The sequence below is a fragment of the Musca domestica genome, unplaced genomic scaffold, assembly GCF_030504385.1.
Source record: "Musca domestica strain aabys unplaced genomic scaffold, Musca_domestica.polishedcontigs.V.1.1 17, whole genome shotgun sequence".
In the NCBI taxonomy this organism is placed as follows: Eukaryota; Metazoa; Arthropoda; class Insecta; order Diptera; family Muscidae; genus Musca; species Musca domestica.
In genome coordinates, this window is record NW_026712230.1 from 9049833 (window position 1) to 9068384 (window position 18552).

The 18552-nt window shown below is 38.4% G+C and overlaps 1 protein-coding gene across 1 annotated transcript; it reads right to left on the minus strand.

Annotated features, from left to right (window-relative positions):
• Positions 1 to 9248: 9248 nt before the first annotated feature.
• Positions 9249 to 17887, minus strand: LOC131801620 (uncharacterized). The gene is made up of 2 exons (XM_059120458.1): positions 17356 to 17887; positions 9249 to 10640 (listed from the first exon to the last, which is right to left on the minus strand). Exon 2 carries the CDS (start codon positions 10638 to 10640, stop codon positions 9942 to 9944), a length of 699 nt encoding a protein of 232 aa, XP_058976441.1. The 5' UTR covers positions 17356 to 17887; the 3' UTR covers positions 9249 to 9941.
• Positions 17888 to 18552: the final 665 nt, after the last annotated feature.

Genomic DNA, 18552 nt, shown 5'->3' on the forward strand with positions numbered 1-18552 from the left:
AAAAATTATGTAACACCTCGAAATATTGGTTTCCCATATAGGAAAGTATATATGGATCTTCCTAGCTCGCCGAGCTGAGTCGATCTAGCTATGTATATCCGTCCGTCCGTCTGTCCGTCTGTCCATGTTAGTTTGTAATCACTCTACAGGTCGCAATTATGGCCCGATCCTTACGAAATTTTGCACGAAGGTGGGGTTAGGGTCAGAATAGAAGCCTATTTTCTATTTTTGGAGATGATCGCCAAATGTTTAGGGGTTGAAATGGACCAAATACTGAAAAAATGTCGGATTTTGCAGTAGCTATACAGGTCGCAATTATAGACCAATCGACGCGGAATTTCGCATGTAGCAAGAGTTTAGGGCGGGGGAGAAGCCTACCAATTTGGGTGGTCATCGGATAATATTTAGCGGGTAAAATAGATCATATCTTTTGTGTTGAAAAAATTCAAAATTTTTCATTAAACCGCGAATATTTTAAATCCCGGCGAAATCACAAAGCCATGACAAGGTTTCTTCTGATCTTTATATTGATGTTAACATCCAACAAAACGGATATATGTCAAAATATTTGCGATATATATGTTTATATGCTTGAAAAATCTCTCATATGTCGAGAAAGGCTGAACTGATTTCGACAGTTCTCATTAATTCAGAATGGCCTCTTGGCAGGAAAGAAAAAACGTCTAAAAAAATAGCATAAAAATATCTCTCTAAAGATGAAAATATTGATTTTGTAAAATTTTCTCATATTTTTTCAATTTTGTCATATTTTTGGCATATTTTCATTTTGAATTAAACATTTGGTAATATTTCTACAGCTTACAAAACTAAGTAGTTAGGATATCAGGATATCATATATAGATCGCATTTATGGCCCGACCCTTACGAAATTTAGCATGGAGATAAGATGAGGGTCAGAATAGAAGCCTACTCTTTTTGGAGATGATCGCCATATATTTAGGGGTTGAATGGACCAAAAAACTGCAAAATTGTCAGCAGGTCGTAATTATTGCCCGATCCTCACGCACATTTGAATGGGGGTTACTGGGCATTGAAAAAGCCAAGCAGTTTTGGATGGCCATCCAAAAATATTCAATATGTGAAATAGTTTGCCAACTTTTGTAGACAAAATACGAAAATGTCCATTCCAGTGACTTTTTGGAGAATTCACAAATACAGGAAAGACGCACTTCTGACTATTTCGTTAACGCTGATTTCGTTGAAGAATATAGTCAAATGTCTGTATCTCATATTGATGCGTTTCAGTCAAAAACCAATAATAAATGTTAATCTTTTGCCACTTCTGAGAGATTATAGGTCTTTGGAAAATATTGGTTCCAGATCTAGGAAGACCATTTCAGTGCAACATCTACCAATAAATTGGAAATGAGCAAATTAGTTTAAGTTGCTATTATTCGAAAATTAGAGAACGGAACCTGATGGTTTTCTTTTATTATTTGTCACAATATCTTGTGGAATTCTTTCGAGTATCTCGCCTATATAAACTGTATCGTTTATTATAGTGTTGTAGGGTCGGTGTTGTAGCGGTCGGCCCCGCTCGACTGTAGCCTTTGCTTACTTGTTTATTATAAATCAAAATTAATCTTAAGAGAAAACCAGTGGAAAATCAATTTACGAATGAACGAAAGTTAAATAATGTCGTTAACACATGATGATTTTTCGCCGTAACAAAATATTGGTCCTTAATAACAAGTTTTTTTTTTAATAAAACCCTTCTTAGATAGAATTTTTTATAGTTGAAGCATTAAACAATGTTGGTCGGAAAATCTGAAAACGGCAATACTGTCTGCAGATGGTGAACGTCTAGGGAATAGCTTACTTCCCTTCTACAGCAAATGTTCTTGATACGTACACATATGCACAAACAAAGGTTACATTGTAATACGTATGTGTACGTCCATGTTGGTTTAATTACACGAACATAAGCTACTTGGTATTGTACTCAGAGATTCTTGCACACATACGTATGTACATATGTATGTATGCATGCACATAAATTGTGTGCATTTGTTTGTCAGCAAGTGTTTACTTGAGAGTAAAGGACATTAATTTATCTTGACCAACGCTTTGATGTACATACATATGTATGTGTTTGTATGGTCACACGAGTTAGCATGGCTAAGAAAAAATGCTACTACAACTCTGCATGTTGTCGTTGTCGTTGTCGTCGTCGTCGTCGTCTTCGTCGCCATCATCGTCATTGTCGCATACCATCGTTTATTTACACTCTCTGACATGGATTATTTGTTACTTTTTGTTAAAACATTAATTTATTTTTCTTAGCGTTCACAAACACACACACGTGTCCAAAAGGACACTCAGTCATTTGTTCGCTCGCTCGCTCGCTGCTCATGCAATATTGAAAACAATGAAACCAACAATACACGCACTCACTATAAACGGAGCGTGCGATAAATAACAACGCTCAACACAAGTACAGAGACGATGCAAAGCAGACTTGATATTTCATCGATAGAAACATTGACCATAAAGAAGTGATGGAAGTTGTTTGTCAGTCCAACAGTTTGACTTTCAAAGCTTTGACATTTAAGCTTGAATAATATGCCACAGACTGTTCGTGACACTGTCAAGGTGCTGCAATGTTTTGAATTAATTTGTCTAATGGAGTTTTTGTTTCTTTTTTATTCGAGGAAATTTTGATGTGCGAATTAATGAGTTGAAAGAAGTTTTAGTTGCCAAAGGATAGGGGAAGATGAGTGATATGGTTTTAAGAGCGTATTTTAATAAATGAAATGACTATTATAAGAAATAATCATTGGTAATACTGGCCAAAGGAAAACGATCGTAGAACGTGATTGTTACTTGGTTTAACATTTTTGCAACTTTTTACTATATTTTGGCTTGGAGGTGTTTAAGTAATAATTGTTTTTTTTTTTTTTTTTTTTTTTTTTTTTTTGTAATACACAAAGTCGTTAAAATCTCTCAACTTCTAATAATATCTGCTTGTTGTATTAGAAGATACCGATTTATACGGCACATTACATATTATTTAACAAGCTGCCACACTTTAGACATCTAAAAGCCAACAAACGCGAAAATATATTTGAGTTTTGTATCGACACAAGAGACGCCTGGATCGAAAGCAATCTTCATTTGAGGTCCACACGTACGAATTTGACGTACTGGCTCCATCGGCCCTGTCCGAGCCTCTATAATTGACAGTGGTGTTTGTTATGGTTATCAGTTTCTTGCAGTCCATACTTTCCTCGGTATAACGGCATCAGTGCGAGTTCCTGTCTGATCGGCTTGGCTCTTATGTATGTACCCCATTTCTGCAAAAAAAAAAAAAAAAACACATAAAATTAACAAGACGTACAGGAAGAAATTTCGACTCCTCATTTATATTATTTTGTTTAGATTACGAGTCGTACAATTCTTTATTCAATAATTCTCGAAAGTCTTTGCACATTTCACAGACTGTTTTAAATTACATTTGAAATGGGATAAAAACTGCAACAAATTCAAATCCCATAATTTTGACATTTTTTTTTTTTTAATTTTATTGAATGAAAGCAAAAAATGTCGGAAATAGCATCAAATTTTAAAATAAGTTTAGATTTGTTCGAATTGGTCACCTTTGGCACGAATTACGGCTAATGAATCCGTCACACGCTGCCCAAATATTGCTTTGTGGTATTTTTGCCCATTCCCGGCGAAGCGCTTGCTTGAGGTTATCGATGGTGTCGATTAGTGCCAACCTTGCTTTCCAAAATACTCCAGACACAATAGTCCTACGGATTGGTATCTGGCGATTTTGGTGACCATTGTGCGCTGGAAATGAAGCGGGGAACCTCATTTTACAACCATTCTTGGGTGGCGCGTGCTGAGTGCGATGGTGCTGATTCCTGTTAGAATGTCCAAGGTCTGCGGACAAAATGTTTGCGTGCCCAAGGCTTTAATACTCCCTCCAGAATATTTTCGCGATAATATTCGGCATTTATTCTGATGCCACGGTCGATTAATACGAGGGGAGAGCGACCATCGGCTGTTATGGCGGCCCACACCGTCATCATGGCCGGCGCTTGAGTTCTGGTGGCCAGCCGAAAGTGCACATTTCAGCTGACATCTTTGTCAAGAAAATACGATCATTTTTTTGTTTATCAACTGCTGGACAACGAATATTTTCCCATCGGAGAAAACCATATTCGACAGTTCACCACTTTCGGCCAAGCGGAGCAACTCTTTAGCTCTTTTGAGTCTATTTTCTTTCTGTTGTGGTGTAAGTTCTTGCACTTTTTGGAATTACATTGGCTTTACCCCAAGATCATTTTTCAATATTTGCCGAATGGAATATTGCGACATATTCGGCTCACGAACCATTTTTCGATCAAGTCGGTTCTTTACGTTTCGAACCATTTCTGCTGATGTTGCTGTTTTCTTCAGTCCACTTCCTCGTCGTCGGGCTATGCTACCAGTATCACGAGCGATGGTACGAGACACAAAAGATTTATTCACATTTAAATGCTGGAGTGCTGTAACGATAGCCACTTGTGGTTTACCAGCCAAATATAAAGAAATCACACTATCTCGCTTGAATTTCATCACGAATAACTTTTTTTCTGGAAAACTCTCACCAAAATGCTTCTGTACGCTTGTAAACAATATAATGAGCTGTCACTGAAATACTTTTAACAGCTGTAGAACAAGTGGATTAGAAATGACAGCAGTCTGAAATTGGTTGCAGTTTTTCATCTCATCCTGTATAAATATCGAAAATTGTGACTCTTTGTGCTTATTTGGCATCCTATGTATTTTCATTAAAAATTTTAACAGCTTTGTGGGGGGAGGCACCAGAGGGAGTAGAGCGACCAAACCTTGTATTAATAAAAATATTGGGAGGTGTGAAAATCATATAGAATAGGATGTTTTTTCGCTTATTATAAAAGTTGTATATATTCAAAATTACGACATGTTGGGAGAGCTACCAAAAGGAGTGGTCTGTTGTCCGCTTTCACGCATCACATGTATAATATATAAATATAAAATAGAGTTCGACTCAGTTATAGCTCTCGCTGCAATATATAAAGTTAATCCGACTTGAAATTTAAGCCCCACAAAGCCGTAATAGTCAACATTGGATATTCGGTACAAGATATCAGGTACAGCCTAAAAACCTTTGCCAAACTTTGTGGAAATCAGTTCAAAGTTAAATGCAGGTCCTATTTATTTTCATCTCATAATTTGATGTATATAATAACCCTGCCGTACTAAGTTTGTCTTATAAGATTTAATTTTGGACTATACGTTCAAGTTTCGTCTGGAGTAAAGACTGATAAATTTTAACTCAATCAATATATAAATGTTTGTGGCTCCTTTATATATGTTTAAAACTATTTTTTATTGAAGACAACTTCAAGTCATAATATTCACTATACAGCTACGATATTTGGTACCTTCATCAAATTTACAGAAATCGATGCAAATTAATGTATAATAGTCCCTATATATTAGTTCCATACGATTTCAAAGTTTAACCGCTCTAAAACGTAATACGCATTCAATAATAATCCCTGCTAAATGTGCATAGTGGTCTAGGATAGGCCCCGCCTGACTATTGTTCTTTCCCTCTGGGCCTCTCTGCATCTGTTAGCTGTAATCACAAAAGAGAAATAGAAATTTTTTTAATGAAAAATAAAGTTTCTGCTTAAAGTGCCTTAAAATTGAATTAGTTTTCGTTTCTCTTTTTTTTGGCAAATGTTATAGAATGACCCCCAAAAAGGCTATACAGTTTTCAAACCACAAGCACATCCAACTGAAAATGGAATGCTCTCTTATCTATCGTTAGTTATGCACAATATCTGTGGTCAACCACCAACAATAAATGGCCAACGGCCTAAAGACATTTAATTTGCTATGACCAATTGGGGTATCATTAAATTCTGGCCGAGGAATATAAAAACGGCACAAATTTGTACAAACACACAGACAAATGTATGGAGATAGAAACTAACACAAAGTCAATTTATTCAAATGACCAACATAACAAAATAATTTGTAAAGAATATTTAAAATATTTTCGGCAGCAAAAATTTGCTGAATTTCAAAAATTTGTGAGAAAATGGTACTTGAGAATGTGTATGTGTGTGTCCCTTGGTTCAAGTGTTGTTGCTAAAACAGGGATACGCAATTCCTATAAAAGAAACAATTTCCCATTACACAATTGATCATTGTGTGACCAATGGTCGATTTAATGACCTTCTTTGTGTTTTGACCATGTTGGAACAAGAAAAATAAGGGCATCGAAATGTGCCCCCAAAGTAATGGGATTTTCATCCCTGCCAGCCCTTTGTTTTCTTTTTGTGGAGATAAATAAATTTCCTTTTATTTTTATTATATGCAAGCATTTTATTGACACATTTGTAATTTATGGCTAAAGAACTACCCAAAATGTCATGCTTAAATCTCAATTATAATTGGAGAATGGTGCCGATATTAGGGTGATCCGTGATCAATTATTTTTGAATTTTGATTAACATCTAAGCAGGATATTTTTTGTTTGGCCTATTTAAACATATTTATTTTAGCAAGGAAGTTCTTTATTAATGATTTTTATACCATACACCACTTTCTGAGTCGATTTATGCATGTCAGTCCGTCCGTCTATGTATTCTTGTGAAGAAACTGCAGGTCGCATTTATTTTCCGATTGAAATGAAATTATGCAAAAAATATTTGTTTGGCCCAAGGACGAACCCTATCGAAATTGGTGATAATCGGATCAGCCTTAGGTATAACTCTATTATATCTTCAAACGATTTTGGGTTAATTGTGCACCAAACGTCCAATATACGTCCAAATGACCTGAATTTTGGTACATCCGACTGAATTCAGTTTAGAAACAAGTACATCGAATTCGGAGAAAATCGGTTCAGATATAGTTATAGTTTTCATATATATTTTCTTCCGATTTGGTGTTTAAGTCCCTTAAGTCCCTCCCAAATTTTATTAAGATCGGTTCAGATGTGGATATGTGCGCCAAATGGCCAAGAATTGTGCACCAAATGGCCAAGATCTGTTAAAAAGTCCTGAATTTTCGTACATCCGACCGAATTCAGTCTAGAAGCAAGTACAGCAAATTTAGGGGAAATCAGTTCAGATATAGCTATAGTTCCCATATACATGCTTCTTCCGATTTGGATTTAATTTCCTCACATTCGTAATATGCATTCGACAATAATGATATTTGGTACCAGATATCTTATAAAGCTCGGAATACCTTTGTCAAATTTTATAAAAAAACGGCTAAGAATCGGATACAGCGCCCATGTATATCCTTAATCCGATTAAAGGTTTATTGTGCAAGTAATGGCTAATATCAGCCTAAATGGAGTGGTTTACGGGAGGTACATCTCCATTTTGTGCAACTCGGCTCCGATATATATTTTTTATACTCTACACCACAAGGTGGTCAGGGTATAATGTCTTTGTGCATTTGTTTTCAACAGGCAAAAGGAAAGGAGATAGACCCATAGTTCCTTTTGATGATTTGCATAGAATCCGTCCGTTTGTCCATGTATTTTTGTAAACAGAGTACAGTTCGCATTTATTGCCCTATCCAGAGGAAATTTTGCACAAATCAAGGACGAACCCTATTGAAACTGGAGATAATCGGTCAAAATTTAGATATAGCTCCCATATATACCTTCCCTTTTATTGTGCACCAAACGTGTGTGTCCCTTGGTTCAAGTGTTGTTGCTAAAACAGGGATACGCAATTCCTATAAAAGAAACAATTTCCCATTACACAATTGATCATTGTGTGACCAATGGTCGATGTAATGACCTTCTTTGTGTTTTGACCATGTTGGAACAAGAAAAATAAGGGCATCGAAATGTGCCCCCAAAGTAATGGGATTTTCATCCCTGCCAGCCCTTTGTTTTCTTTTTGTGGAGATAAATAAATTTCCTTTTATTTTTATTATATGCAAGCATTTTATTGACACATTTGTAATTTATGGCTAAAGAACTACCCAAAATGTCATGCTTAAATCTCAATTATAATTGGAGAATGGTGCCGATATTAGGGTGATCCGTGATCAATTATTTTTGAATTTTGATTAACATCTAAGCAGGATATTTTTTGTTTGGCCTATTTAAACATATTTATTTTAGCAAGGAAGTTCTTTATTAATGATTTTTATACCATACACCACTTTCTGAGTCGATTTATGCATGTCAGTCCGTCCGTCTATGTATTCTTGTGAAGAAACTGCAGGTCGCATTTATTTTCCGATTGAAATGAAATTATGCAAAAAATATTTGTTTGGCCCAAGGACGAACCCTATCGAAATTGGTGATAATCGGATCAGCCTTAGGTATAACTCTATTATATCTTCAAACGATTTTGGGTTAATTGTGCACCAAACGTCCAATATACGTCCAAATGACCTGAATTTTGGTACATCCGACTGAATTCAGTTTAGAAACAAGTACATCGAATTCGGAGAAAATCGGTTCAGATATAGTTATAGTTTTCATATATATTTTCTTCCGATTTGGTGTTTAAGTCCCTTAAGTCCCTCCCAAATTTTATTAAGATCGGTTCAGATGTGGATATGTGCGCCAAATGGCCAAGAATTGTGCACCAAATGGCCAAGATCTGTTAAAAGTCCTGAATTTTCGTACATCCGACCGAATTCAGTCTAGAAGCAAGTACAGCAAATTTAGGGGAAATCAGTTCAGATATAGCTATAGTTCCCATATACATGCTTCTTCCGATTTGGATTTAATTTCCTCACATTCGTAATATGCATTCGACAATAATGATATTTGGTACCAGATATCTTATAAAGCTCGGAATACCTTTGTCAAATTTTATAAAAAACGGCTAAGAATCGGATACAGCGCCCATGTATATCCTTAATCCGATTAAAGGTTTATTGTGCAAGTAATGGCTAATATCAGCCTAAATGGAGTGGTTTACGGGAGGTACATCTCCATTTTGTGCAACTCGGCTCCGATATATATTTTTTATACTCTACACCACAAGGTGGTCAGGGTATAATGTCTTTGTGCATTTGTTTTCAACAGGCAAAAGGAAAGGAGATAGACCCATAGTTCCTTTTGATGATTTGCATAGAATCCGTCCGTTTGTCCATGTATTTTTGTAAACAGAGTACAGTTCGCATTTATTGCCCTATCCAGAGGAAATTTTGCACAAATCAAGGACGAACCCTATTGAAACTGGAGATAATCGGTCTGTTGACGGGACAACTTTGCTACAGTCGGTCACCACGGAGTCAATTTCCCTGATCGACTGGTTACCTGCACTTCTGGCTCGGGTAAATGCTCCTACTTGGGCAAGGGTTCCTTTGCAGCCTCAACAAATTATTTCTCAATACGGTCTGCTACCACTGTGTCGATCGTTGCTTTACAGTAAAACGCACAATAATTTTTACTTCACTTTTATTGTTTTGCACAATTCTGGGCACAATTTTATTTTAACGACCTTCTTGGTCAAAGGCAAAAAAACGACAACGATAAAAAACTTCGAAAACTAATAGAAGATGATGATTCTTCTTCTTCTCATCGAACCCTTGTTCTTACTCCGAGAGCAAGAGAGCAGGAAAATATTGATCAAAGCAGAACCAGTGATATGGCATTGCCAGTATAGAAAAAAGGGAGAGACGACGTACATGGGAATTGCCTTCGAGGGCGAACATTAGTGCTGCGCTTGTAGCGCTTTTCCCATGAACATCTTCCCCCCCTTGGGACAAGGTCCCAACTAAAGTATACTATGAAATTAATTTTGACATTATATAAAACGTTAGAAAATTAGAAAAAACTAAACAAATTAAAAATTAATAAAAATAAGGAACCAGCTCCACGGTCTTCAGTCTTCATGGTATCGTAACAAATACTGATAACTTTCATCGGGTAAGTAGGAATTGTTGGGAAACAGTTACTTCTTCCGGGCAACGTCGCCGAAAAAGGTCCAGCCAAAGATGGTGTTTTGAGCGTACGGCATGCCTGGTTCAATGATGGGTAGGCCCAAGAAAATTCCGTTAGATGCTGATTTTCCCAAGACCACATTATACTTTCCCGGTGTTTCAAAATGGGGATCCGCTATCGCCTTCTTTGGGTAAACTTTTTTTACGCACTGCAAATCGACGGCGTGACGTGGCGATAACAACTCGGACTCAAGCTCGACGTTAAGTTTGGCGGTGTACGTCCGAACATTGTTGTTTGTCGATGTCAGCACAACAGTGGCAGGGCTCGGGTACATCACAAAATTGCTGGGAGAGCCCAGTTCGAGTGAGCTTTCATCGTAAAGAGGGTCGATAAGGACACGAACTTTCCTTGGTGTTTCATCCAGTCCCGGGAGATGCATCATGACTTCGGCGGTCATACGCAACCAAACCTCCCGGTTAACATCAAGAGGGTGCAACCAGGTGTGATGGGCCAAATTGCATACCCGACAGCCTTCGTTCCAAGGGCAAGTAATAACGCGATGACCCAGGCCAAGACAATTTACGCAGCCTTGATACTTGCGCACAATGGCGTCCTTCGCTGAAGGCGTCGCCTGAAGAAAGCTGCGACAGTGTCGGAAAGAGTGCCGAGTGTGACAAAGTGGGCACTTAAAGGCATCATTGTAACTCATCTGTAAGAAAGTGTAAGGCATGGTTAGGCGACAATAAAATGGGTAAACGTATTTTCATAGAGTAAGACATCATTAAGTGTGACAACGTAAGCTGGTCTATAGAGCATAGTTTATTCGGGACGAGGAAGGAGTACTAATTGTGTACAGGACGCGTTATCACGCCGTTCAGGGTTTTCAAGTCCACCACTCGAACCCTATTGTCCTGTCCAAAGTGTAATTTTACCACGCGACCCATGCGCCACTCATTTGGAGCAAGTGAGTCAGAATGTAGCACCACAATATCATCAAGTTGTAGATCGTTTTGAGCCACTTTCCACTTAGTGCGTTTATGGAGCTCCTTGAGATACTCCATTTTCCAGCGCCTACAAAATTCTTGAGAAATCAACTTTATACGTCTCCAACGGTTCAACAAGGACGTTTTATTTTCGACTTCGTCGGGCTCAGCAAGAGACAACAAAGGACCGCCGATGAGGAAGTGCCCGGGAGTAAGGGCGCTAGGGTCATCTATGCCATCGGTTAAGGAAGTAAGTGGTCTAGAGTTAAGGCACGCTTCTATGCGGGCGAGTATAGTGGAGAGCTCCTCGAATGTATGTCGTATCTGCCCTGAGATTTTCTTCAGGTGCATTTTGCAACTTTTAACCCCTGCCTCCCACAGGCCACCCATATGTGGAGCTGCGGCAGGATTAAAGTGCCATTCTAACTTCTGAAACCCGTATCGAGTAACAGAATCGTCTCTGGTTTCTGATATAATCTTCATGAGGTTGGATCGTATTTCGCGATCAGCACCCACGAAATTCTTACCATTGTCCGAGTATATATGACGGGGACAACCACGCCGGGCAACGAATCGAGCAAGAGCGGCGATAAACGCCGGGGTTGAAAGGTCGCTGACCGGTTCCAAATGGATCGCCTTGGTGGCGAAGCAAACAAACAGACAAATGTAACCTTTCGAAATGCGGCAGCCTCTACCACTAAAATTCTTAATTTCCACCGGGCCAGCGAAATCTACCCCAGATGTGGAAAATGGTCGGGATATTGTAGTCCGTTCTGGAGGAAGGGCAGCCATTAGCTGTGTTTGTCGTTTCTTTTGAGCCAGAACGCACTTCGTACAATTTCGGTAACGAGTTTTCACCAGGTTCCGGCCTCTTATGATCCAGCATTCGAGGCGTGTAGTAGCCAGAGTTAGCTGAATACCACCATGGTTGGTAAGACGATGAACAAAGTCAACGTACAGTGCAGCGAATCTGCTCTTATGGGCCAGAATAATTGGATACCTTTCATCGTACGATATTGAAAGGGCAGAACTCAACCTTCCGTTGGCTCGAATAAGGCTGTCTTTGTCGAGAAAAGGGTTTAGTGACAAAAGAGGGCTCCCAGACTCAATCTTCTGATTTTTAAGGAGGCAATCATATTCCGAGGGGAAATGGATTCTCTGTGACACAGACATCAAACGGCGTCGGGCAAAACTAATTTCATCCGCTGACAACCTTACGGTATCAAAACACGTTGTCTTCTTGGCTTTCCCGTGCGTTCGGTTGAAAAAGCGAATTATGTACCCTACAACATGAGTTGCTGTGGATAGACAAGAAAATCGTTCTAATATATCTTCCTCCACGGCAGATCGAGCAAAATGAACTTTTATAGGTTTAGCCTCCAATATTGTTTCAGATATCACCACACCAGACGGCCATCTATTTTCGGGCGATTTGAGCCAGGATGGTCCATGCCACCACAGACCACTCTCCTTTATTTCTAAAGGAGTCCGCCCCCGGGTTGCCAGATCTGCCGGATTTTCATCCGTAGGAACATGATGCCAGTCACTTCCTATTTTCTCCTGGATAATAGAAACTCTATTTGCGACAAACGTTGTCCAAGAGTATGATGGTTTCTTGAGCCAAGCTAGTACAATAGTCGAGTCTGACCAAGCAAACAAAGATGTCTTTTGAATATCCAATTGAGGCAAAACTGAATCTACTAACTCCGCAAGCAGCAAGGCGCCACAGAGCTCTAATCGAGGTAGCGACATCTTCTTCAAAGGGGCAACTTTAGATTTCGCAACGAGCAAATTCGAAAAAATATTATGTCCCACTTCAACTCTCAAATACAACGCTGCTGCATAAGCCGACTCCGACGAATCACTGAACCCGTGTAATTGAACATTGCAGTCAGCAGAGTAATTTACCCACCTTGGTATTCTAATTTCTTCAATTCCCACGGAAGTTGAGACAAAGTTCTTCCAGCTTAATAAGGTATGTGGCTTTAGGGGGTCATCCCATCCAACATCATCGAGCCATAATTGCTGCATGAGAATCTTCGCAGTTATTATAATTGGGGAAAGCCAACCCAAAGGATCAAAAATCTTTGCGATAATGGACAACACTTGCCTCTTAGAATACGAATTTCTTTCTGGAATTTTGTCCATAACAAAGTAGAAACTATCTACCGAGGCGTTCCACCGAATACCCAACGTCTTTGCAGAGCTTTTGTCGCCGAGCTCCAGAAATTCTTCATTTAAAAGTTTTTCACGAGCCAGACCCTTCAGAATTTCTTTGGAATTGGACGTCCACTTTCGAAGCTCAAATCCACCTGATTCAAGAATTCCTATCAATTCTTCCTTCGCTTTCAACCCCTGAGAAACAGTATGAACGCCTACCAAAGCATCATCGACATACATATTATTTCTTAGAATTTTTGAGCCAATTGGAAAACGATACTCTTCGTCATCCGCCAATTTTAAAAGAGTTCTAAGAGCCAAGTATGGGGCGCAATTGACACCAAATGTTACCGTCTTCAATTGGTAATCAGAAACTTCTTCGTCTGGGCAAGTTCTGAACAGAATACGCTGGTACTTAGCATGTGATGGATTGATCAAAATTTGACGATACATCTTAGAAATGTCTGCATTAAATACATATTTGTATAAGCGCCAATTTAATACCAGAGAGATAATGTCTTTTTGAAGGGAAGGTCCAACATACAACACATCATTTAAGCTTTTGCCATTAACCGAGGCACATGAAGCGTTAAAGACTACCCTCAGCTTCGTAGTCACGCTCTCAGGCTTAAAAACGCCATGATGAGGCAAATAAAAACAGTCCTCGTAGTTTACAAAGTGTTCTATCTTCTCCATATGTCCCAGAGACAAATATTCTAAAATCACCTCATCATAATCCGATTTTCGTTTTGGATTTCTCAGTAACGACGTCTCATTCCGCAAATATTGAGTAAGAGCAACGTATCGGCTGGACTTTGATGCAAAAGAAAAAGGAGGATCGTCTTTAAAGGGCAAGTTCACGGTATATCTTCCATCAGAGCCTCTGGAAGTCGTACATCGAAAAATTTCCTCGCACTTCTGTTCCTCTATCGAGGTAGTTGAAACCTTGGGAACCTCTTCAATTTCCCAGAACCTAGCTAGCTGGTCTTGCACTGACACTCTAGTGCAATATGAAACACTCATTGAAGTCGGATAGAGCAAATTGGTTGCTGGGCCAGTCAATACCCACCCAAACACGGTCTCTTGAGCTAAAAGTGAGCCAAAGATATTTTTCCTAACTCCACTGAGCAAGATAATTGGGTAAATGTTTCCACCGAGCAATACATCTACTTGGCCACCTCGATAAAACGTTGGATCCGCAAAATCTAGATCCGGTAATTCGTCCATACGAATCTTATCCAAAGGCTGTGTGGGTATATTTCCCGTTATTTCTGGGACCACGAAGGCCTCCAAGTCTAGCGTGAAAGAAATATTTTTCACCGAACCAATTCTAATAGATGCTATTTTCGAGCATTTCGTTAGATGTTGACCGCCTAAACCAGAAATTTCGGCAGAGACAAGGCTTGTTGGTAACTTTAGCATTTTTTGCAACCGAGAGGAAATAAAAGAGTCATCCGAGCAAGGGTCTATTAGCGCACGAACTTTGTATGGAATTCCATTCCTTAAAATGTTTACCCATGCTGTGGCAAGCATTGTTCTATTTGAGACAGAGGTATGGAAGGCCCGAGGATTAGATAGAGTTGTTGGACCCGAAGATATATTTGGACTCACATTCAACATTTGAGACAAATCTGAGGTGTTGGTTGAGTTTGCATCATTACCTTGAGTAATTGTATTCTTATGAAGAAGACTATGATGCTTTGATTTACATTTAGAGCAACCCTGAGACCGGCAGTCCACCACTCGATGGCCCAATGCCATACAATTAATGCAACGATTTTCCCTTTTAATGACATTTAATCTATTTCTGAAGTCCATATTTAGGAATTTCGGACAAGATTTCAAGGGGTGAGTGCCATTACACAAATTGCATTTATTCTCATTCACTTTGGTATGGTGGACTCTAAACTGTCTCAATTTTTCATATTGATTGTGCTTTGGGCGAGAACCTTGTCCTACTTGTACCCCATTCGAACAAGTTATATCTGACACACTTTCCAATGCTTTAAATCTCTCCGTGAGAAATTTATTCAAGTCATCCCAGTGAGGCATTTCTGTCTTATTATGCAAAGACTGCTCCCATAGAGAAAGAGTAAGTTTCGGCATTTTCGTAGAGCACAGATAGACAAATATAGGGTCCCATGACTTCACATCAATTTTATATAACTCAAGGACCGCTATGCAATTAGTAACGTCTCGTTGCAGTTTCTTTAGGCCACATGCCGATTCTTGCCCACAATGAGCAAGATTAAATAAATTCCGCAGCTGAGTATTTACTAGAATTCTCTTATTTTCATATTGGTTCCTCAAATTGTCCCAAGCAATAGAGAAACCTTCGGCTGTCAACGGAATATGGCGATTTATTTCTCTTGCCTCTCCACTTGTTTTTTGGAACAAATGGTAAAGTTTCTCGACAGAGCTAAGTTTTTTATTATTGATATAAATGGCCGTGAACAAATCGCGAAAACTGGGCCATGACACATAGTCCCCATGAAAAACCTCCGTGTCACACGGCGGGACTGAAATTGAGGCAGACACTTTTTGGTTTTGAGCAATTGGTACAACCTTTATTTTTTCCTTCCATTCCCCAAGATGTTAATGCACCTAACGTAACTCTGATGAGCAAGTTTTTTATTAGTTTTTATGGTCTCCTTATTTTTCTTATAGCTCTCCGGGTCAGAGGTACAAGCTTTCAGGGTTTCCCTCCATTCTGTCCACAAACTGTGAAGCTCTGATTTTTCAACATCAATTGCAGAATCGTTGAACCCTGAGGAATCAGTCTCCTTTAAATTTTCTTCAAAAGAAATAATTTCCTCACATTTATTCAAAAGTCTTCTAGACTTGCCATTTTCATCGAGCAAGCTTAAAATTTTCGATCTAGCAAAAAATTCGAAGGCGATAATCTCGAAAAATTATTGATGGGGAAATGTCCACTGCTCCTCCAGAGGAAGGTTTCTATTCTAATTTCCGAACAATTTGCTCCAAAAAGTTCACAATAAAACGTCCAATCTCAGCAGACAAGAGCACTCAACAACCGTACCCTTGAGTTTTGAATGTTTGTAACGTCTTCCGTAAGTCTCCAAACGAGCAAGTTATTTTACAGACCGACGATAAAACTTCAGCATTTATCAATCATAAATTGAGAACGATTGCTCCACTATATCTATTCCCCAATAATTGAGTAAGATTTAAAAACTTTAATTTGTACTTCTTGTAAAGTTTTAAACGAGCAAATTATTTAATGGTGTGCCAACAAACAGTCCACATAATGTTCATTCCAACAATGAATTGTCAATGTTTTCTCAATTAGAGATTTTATTTTTTTTTTCTTTTTTTTTTTTTTTTTTTTTGAGCAAGTCCCTATATTACAAATAGATGCCTCTGACCCACAGAGTCGAATATACAAAAGGGCAAAATCCACTAACAACAAAATTGCTCTTCTTTTATTGTGTAAAGTAATTCCAAACTTTACCTTCACTATTTTACGCCGTTACACACCACTGTGTATGTAGCAATAATTTTTTTGTTTTCTTCTAATAAGGTGGATAACCAAAGAGTCAATGTTACTCTTTCCACTTATTGTTTGCTTCGTCTTATCTCCTTCGAGAAAATATAGTTCTTCATACACTAGCAATCAAAATCAATGCAAATGAATATGAGTCAGGGCAGCCGCCAATGACAAAAACACCAATAGAGCCCAACCAAATTAGATAGAGACAATGCAACAACTATGCAGAGCCACCAGCGCACAAGCTGCGAGCCACCAAATCATAAACAGCAACGGCGCAACAGCAACACTGCATAGCAACCAACGCACAAGTGCTGAACCACCAACGCACAAGCAGCGAGCCACCAACAACATAAACAATGCCAGTGCGTCTAACGTACGGACAGCGCGCCACCAATGCACAACAACACTGCTTTGTATGTTATGACAGGCGAAGAAATTTTGCCTATTATGTAGATTTACAGGCAAACGGCAAGCACACAAACAGCGAGCCACAAAAAAGTACACCAACAATGCTGTATAGTCCACAAGAAGGCAGGCAAAGAAATAAACAAAGTGCTGTTACAAACAACAACACAATCAAGGGCCAAAGAGTAAGGCAGCGGCAAGGCTCCAAAAATATTCCAACGGTACCAAATGAGTCAATAACCTTAGCTACCCTTGAATATTTTTAGCAAGGTTATGTAACGGGACCACGACAATAGATCCAGTTTTCGCTCTTCACCACAATTCCAATTTTTTTTTTTTTTTCTCAAAAAATTGCCGGTACTTACTTTTATTATTTTTTCCAAATTGCCGGTTGAGAAGGACCAGATGTTGACGGGACAACTTTGCTACAGTCGGTCACCACGGAGTCAATTTCCCTGATCGACTGGTTACCTGCACTTCTGGCTCGGGTAAATGCTCCTACTTGGGCAAGGGTTCCTTTGCAGCCTCAACAAATTATTTCTCAATACGGTCTGCTACCACTGTGTCGATCGTTGCTTTACAGTAAAACGCACAATAATTTTTACTTCACTTTTATTGTTTTGCACAATTCTGGGCACAATTTTATTTTAACGACCTTCTTGGTCAAAGGCAAAAAAACGACAACGATAAAAAACTTCGAAAACTAATAGAAGATGATGATTCTTCTTCTTCTCATCGAACCCTTGTTCTTACTCCGAGAGCAAGAGAGCAGGAAAATATTGATCAAAGCAGAACCAGTGATATGGCATTGCCAGTATAGAAAAAAGGGAGAGACGACGTACATGGGAATTGCCTTCGAGGGCGAACATTAGTGCTGCGCTTGTAGCGCTTTTCCCATGAACACGGTCAAAATTTAGATATAGCTCCCATATATACCTTCCCTTTTATTGTGCACCAAACGTGTAATATCAGCCCGAATAGTATGGAATTTTTTACATACAACCAAATTAGGCCTGAATATAAATGCCAAATTTAACAATAATATTTGGAAAAATATATGAAATACAGCTCAGAAATAAATTTGCTAAATATATATATATCTCTCATATATAACTTCGTCCGATTTACTTTTTATTGTAATATTTGCACAAATGGGATATATATATATATATATATTATATATATATATATATATATATATATATATATATATATATATATATATATATATATAGTCGACCAACCCGACTTTTGACTTTTCTTTACTGGTTCAATATCGTAGCTGGCGATATACATTTTCATTTGGAATTTTTTCTAAAAAATAAATTTTTATAAAAATTCCATCAATGGTAAATTTAAAAAAAAAACAACAATTAATTTTAAGAATTTAATAATATTAATCTTTTTGGAGATTGGAATCCATACCAAAAATTCTTTTTGACAAAATATCCACCCTAGTATTCTACATTTTACATTACAATACATCGTTGATATTACAATTTATTTTATTTCTGACTTTTCCCCACTCTCTCTCTCTCTCTCTCTCTCTCTCTCTTTTAATG

Coding starts and splice junctions, on each gene's coding strand:
- LOC131801620 (XM_059120458.1), bottom strand. CDS start 10,640: ATGAGTTACAATGATGCCTTTAAGTGCCCACTTTGTCACACTCGGCAC.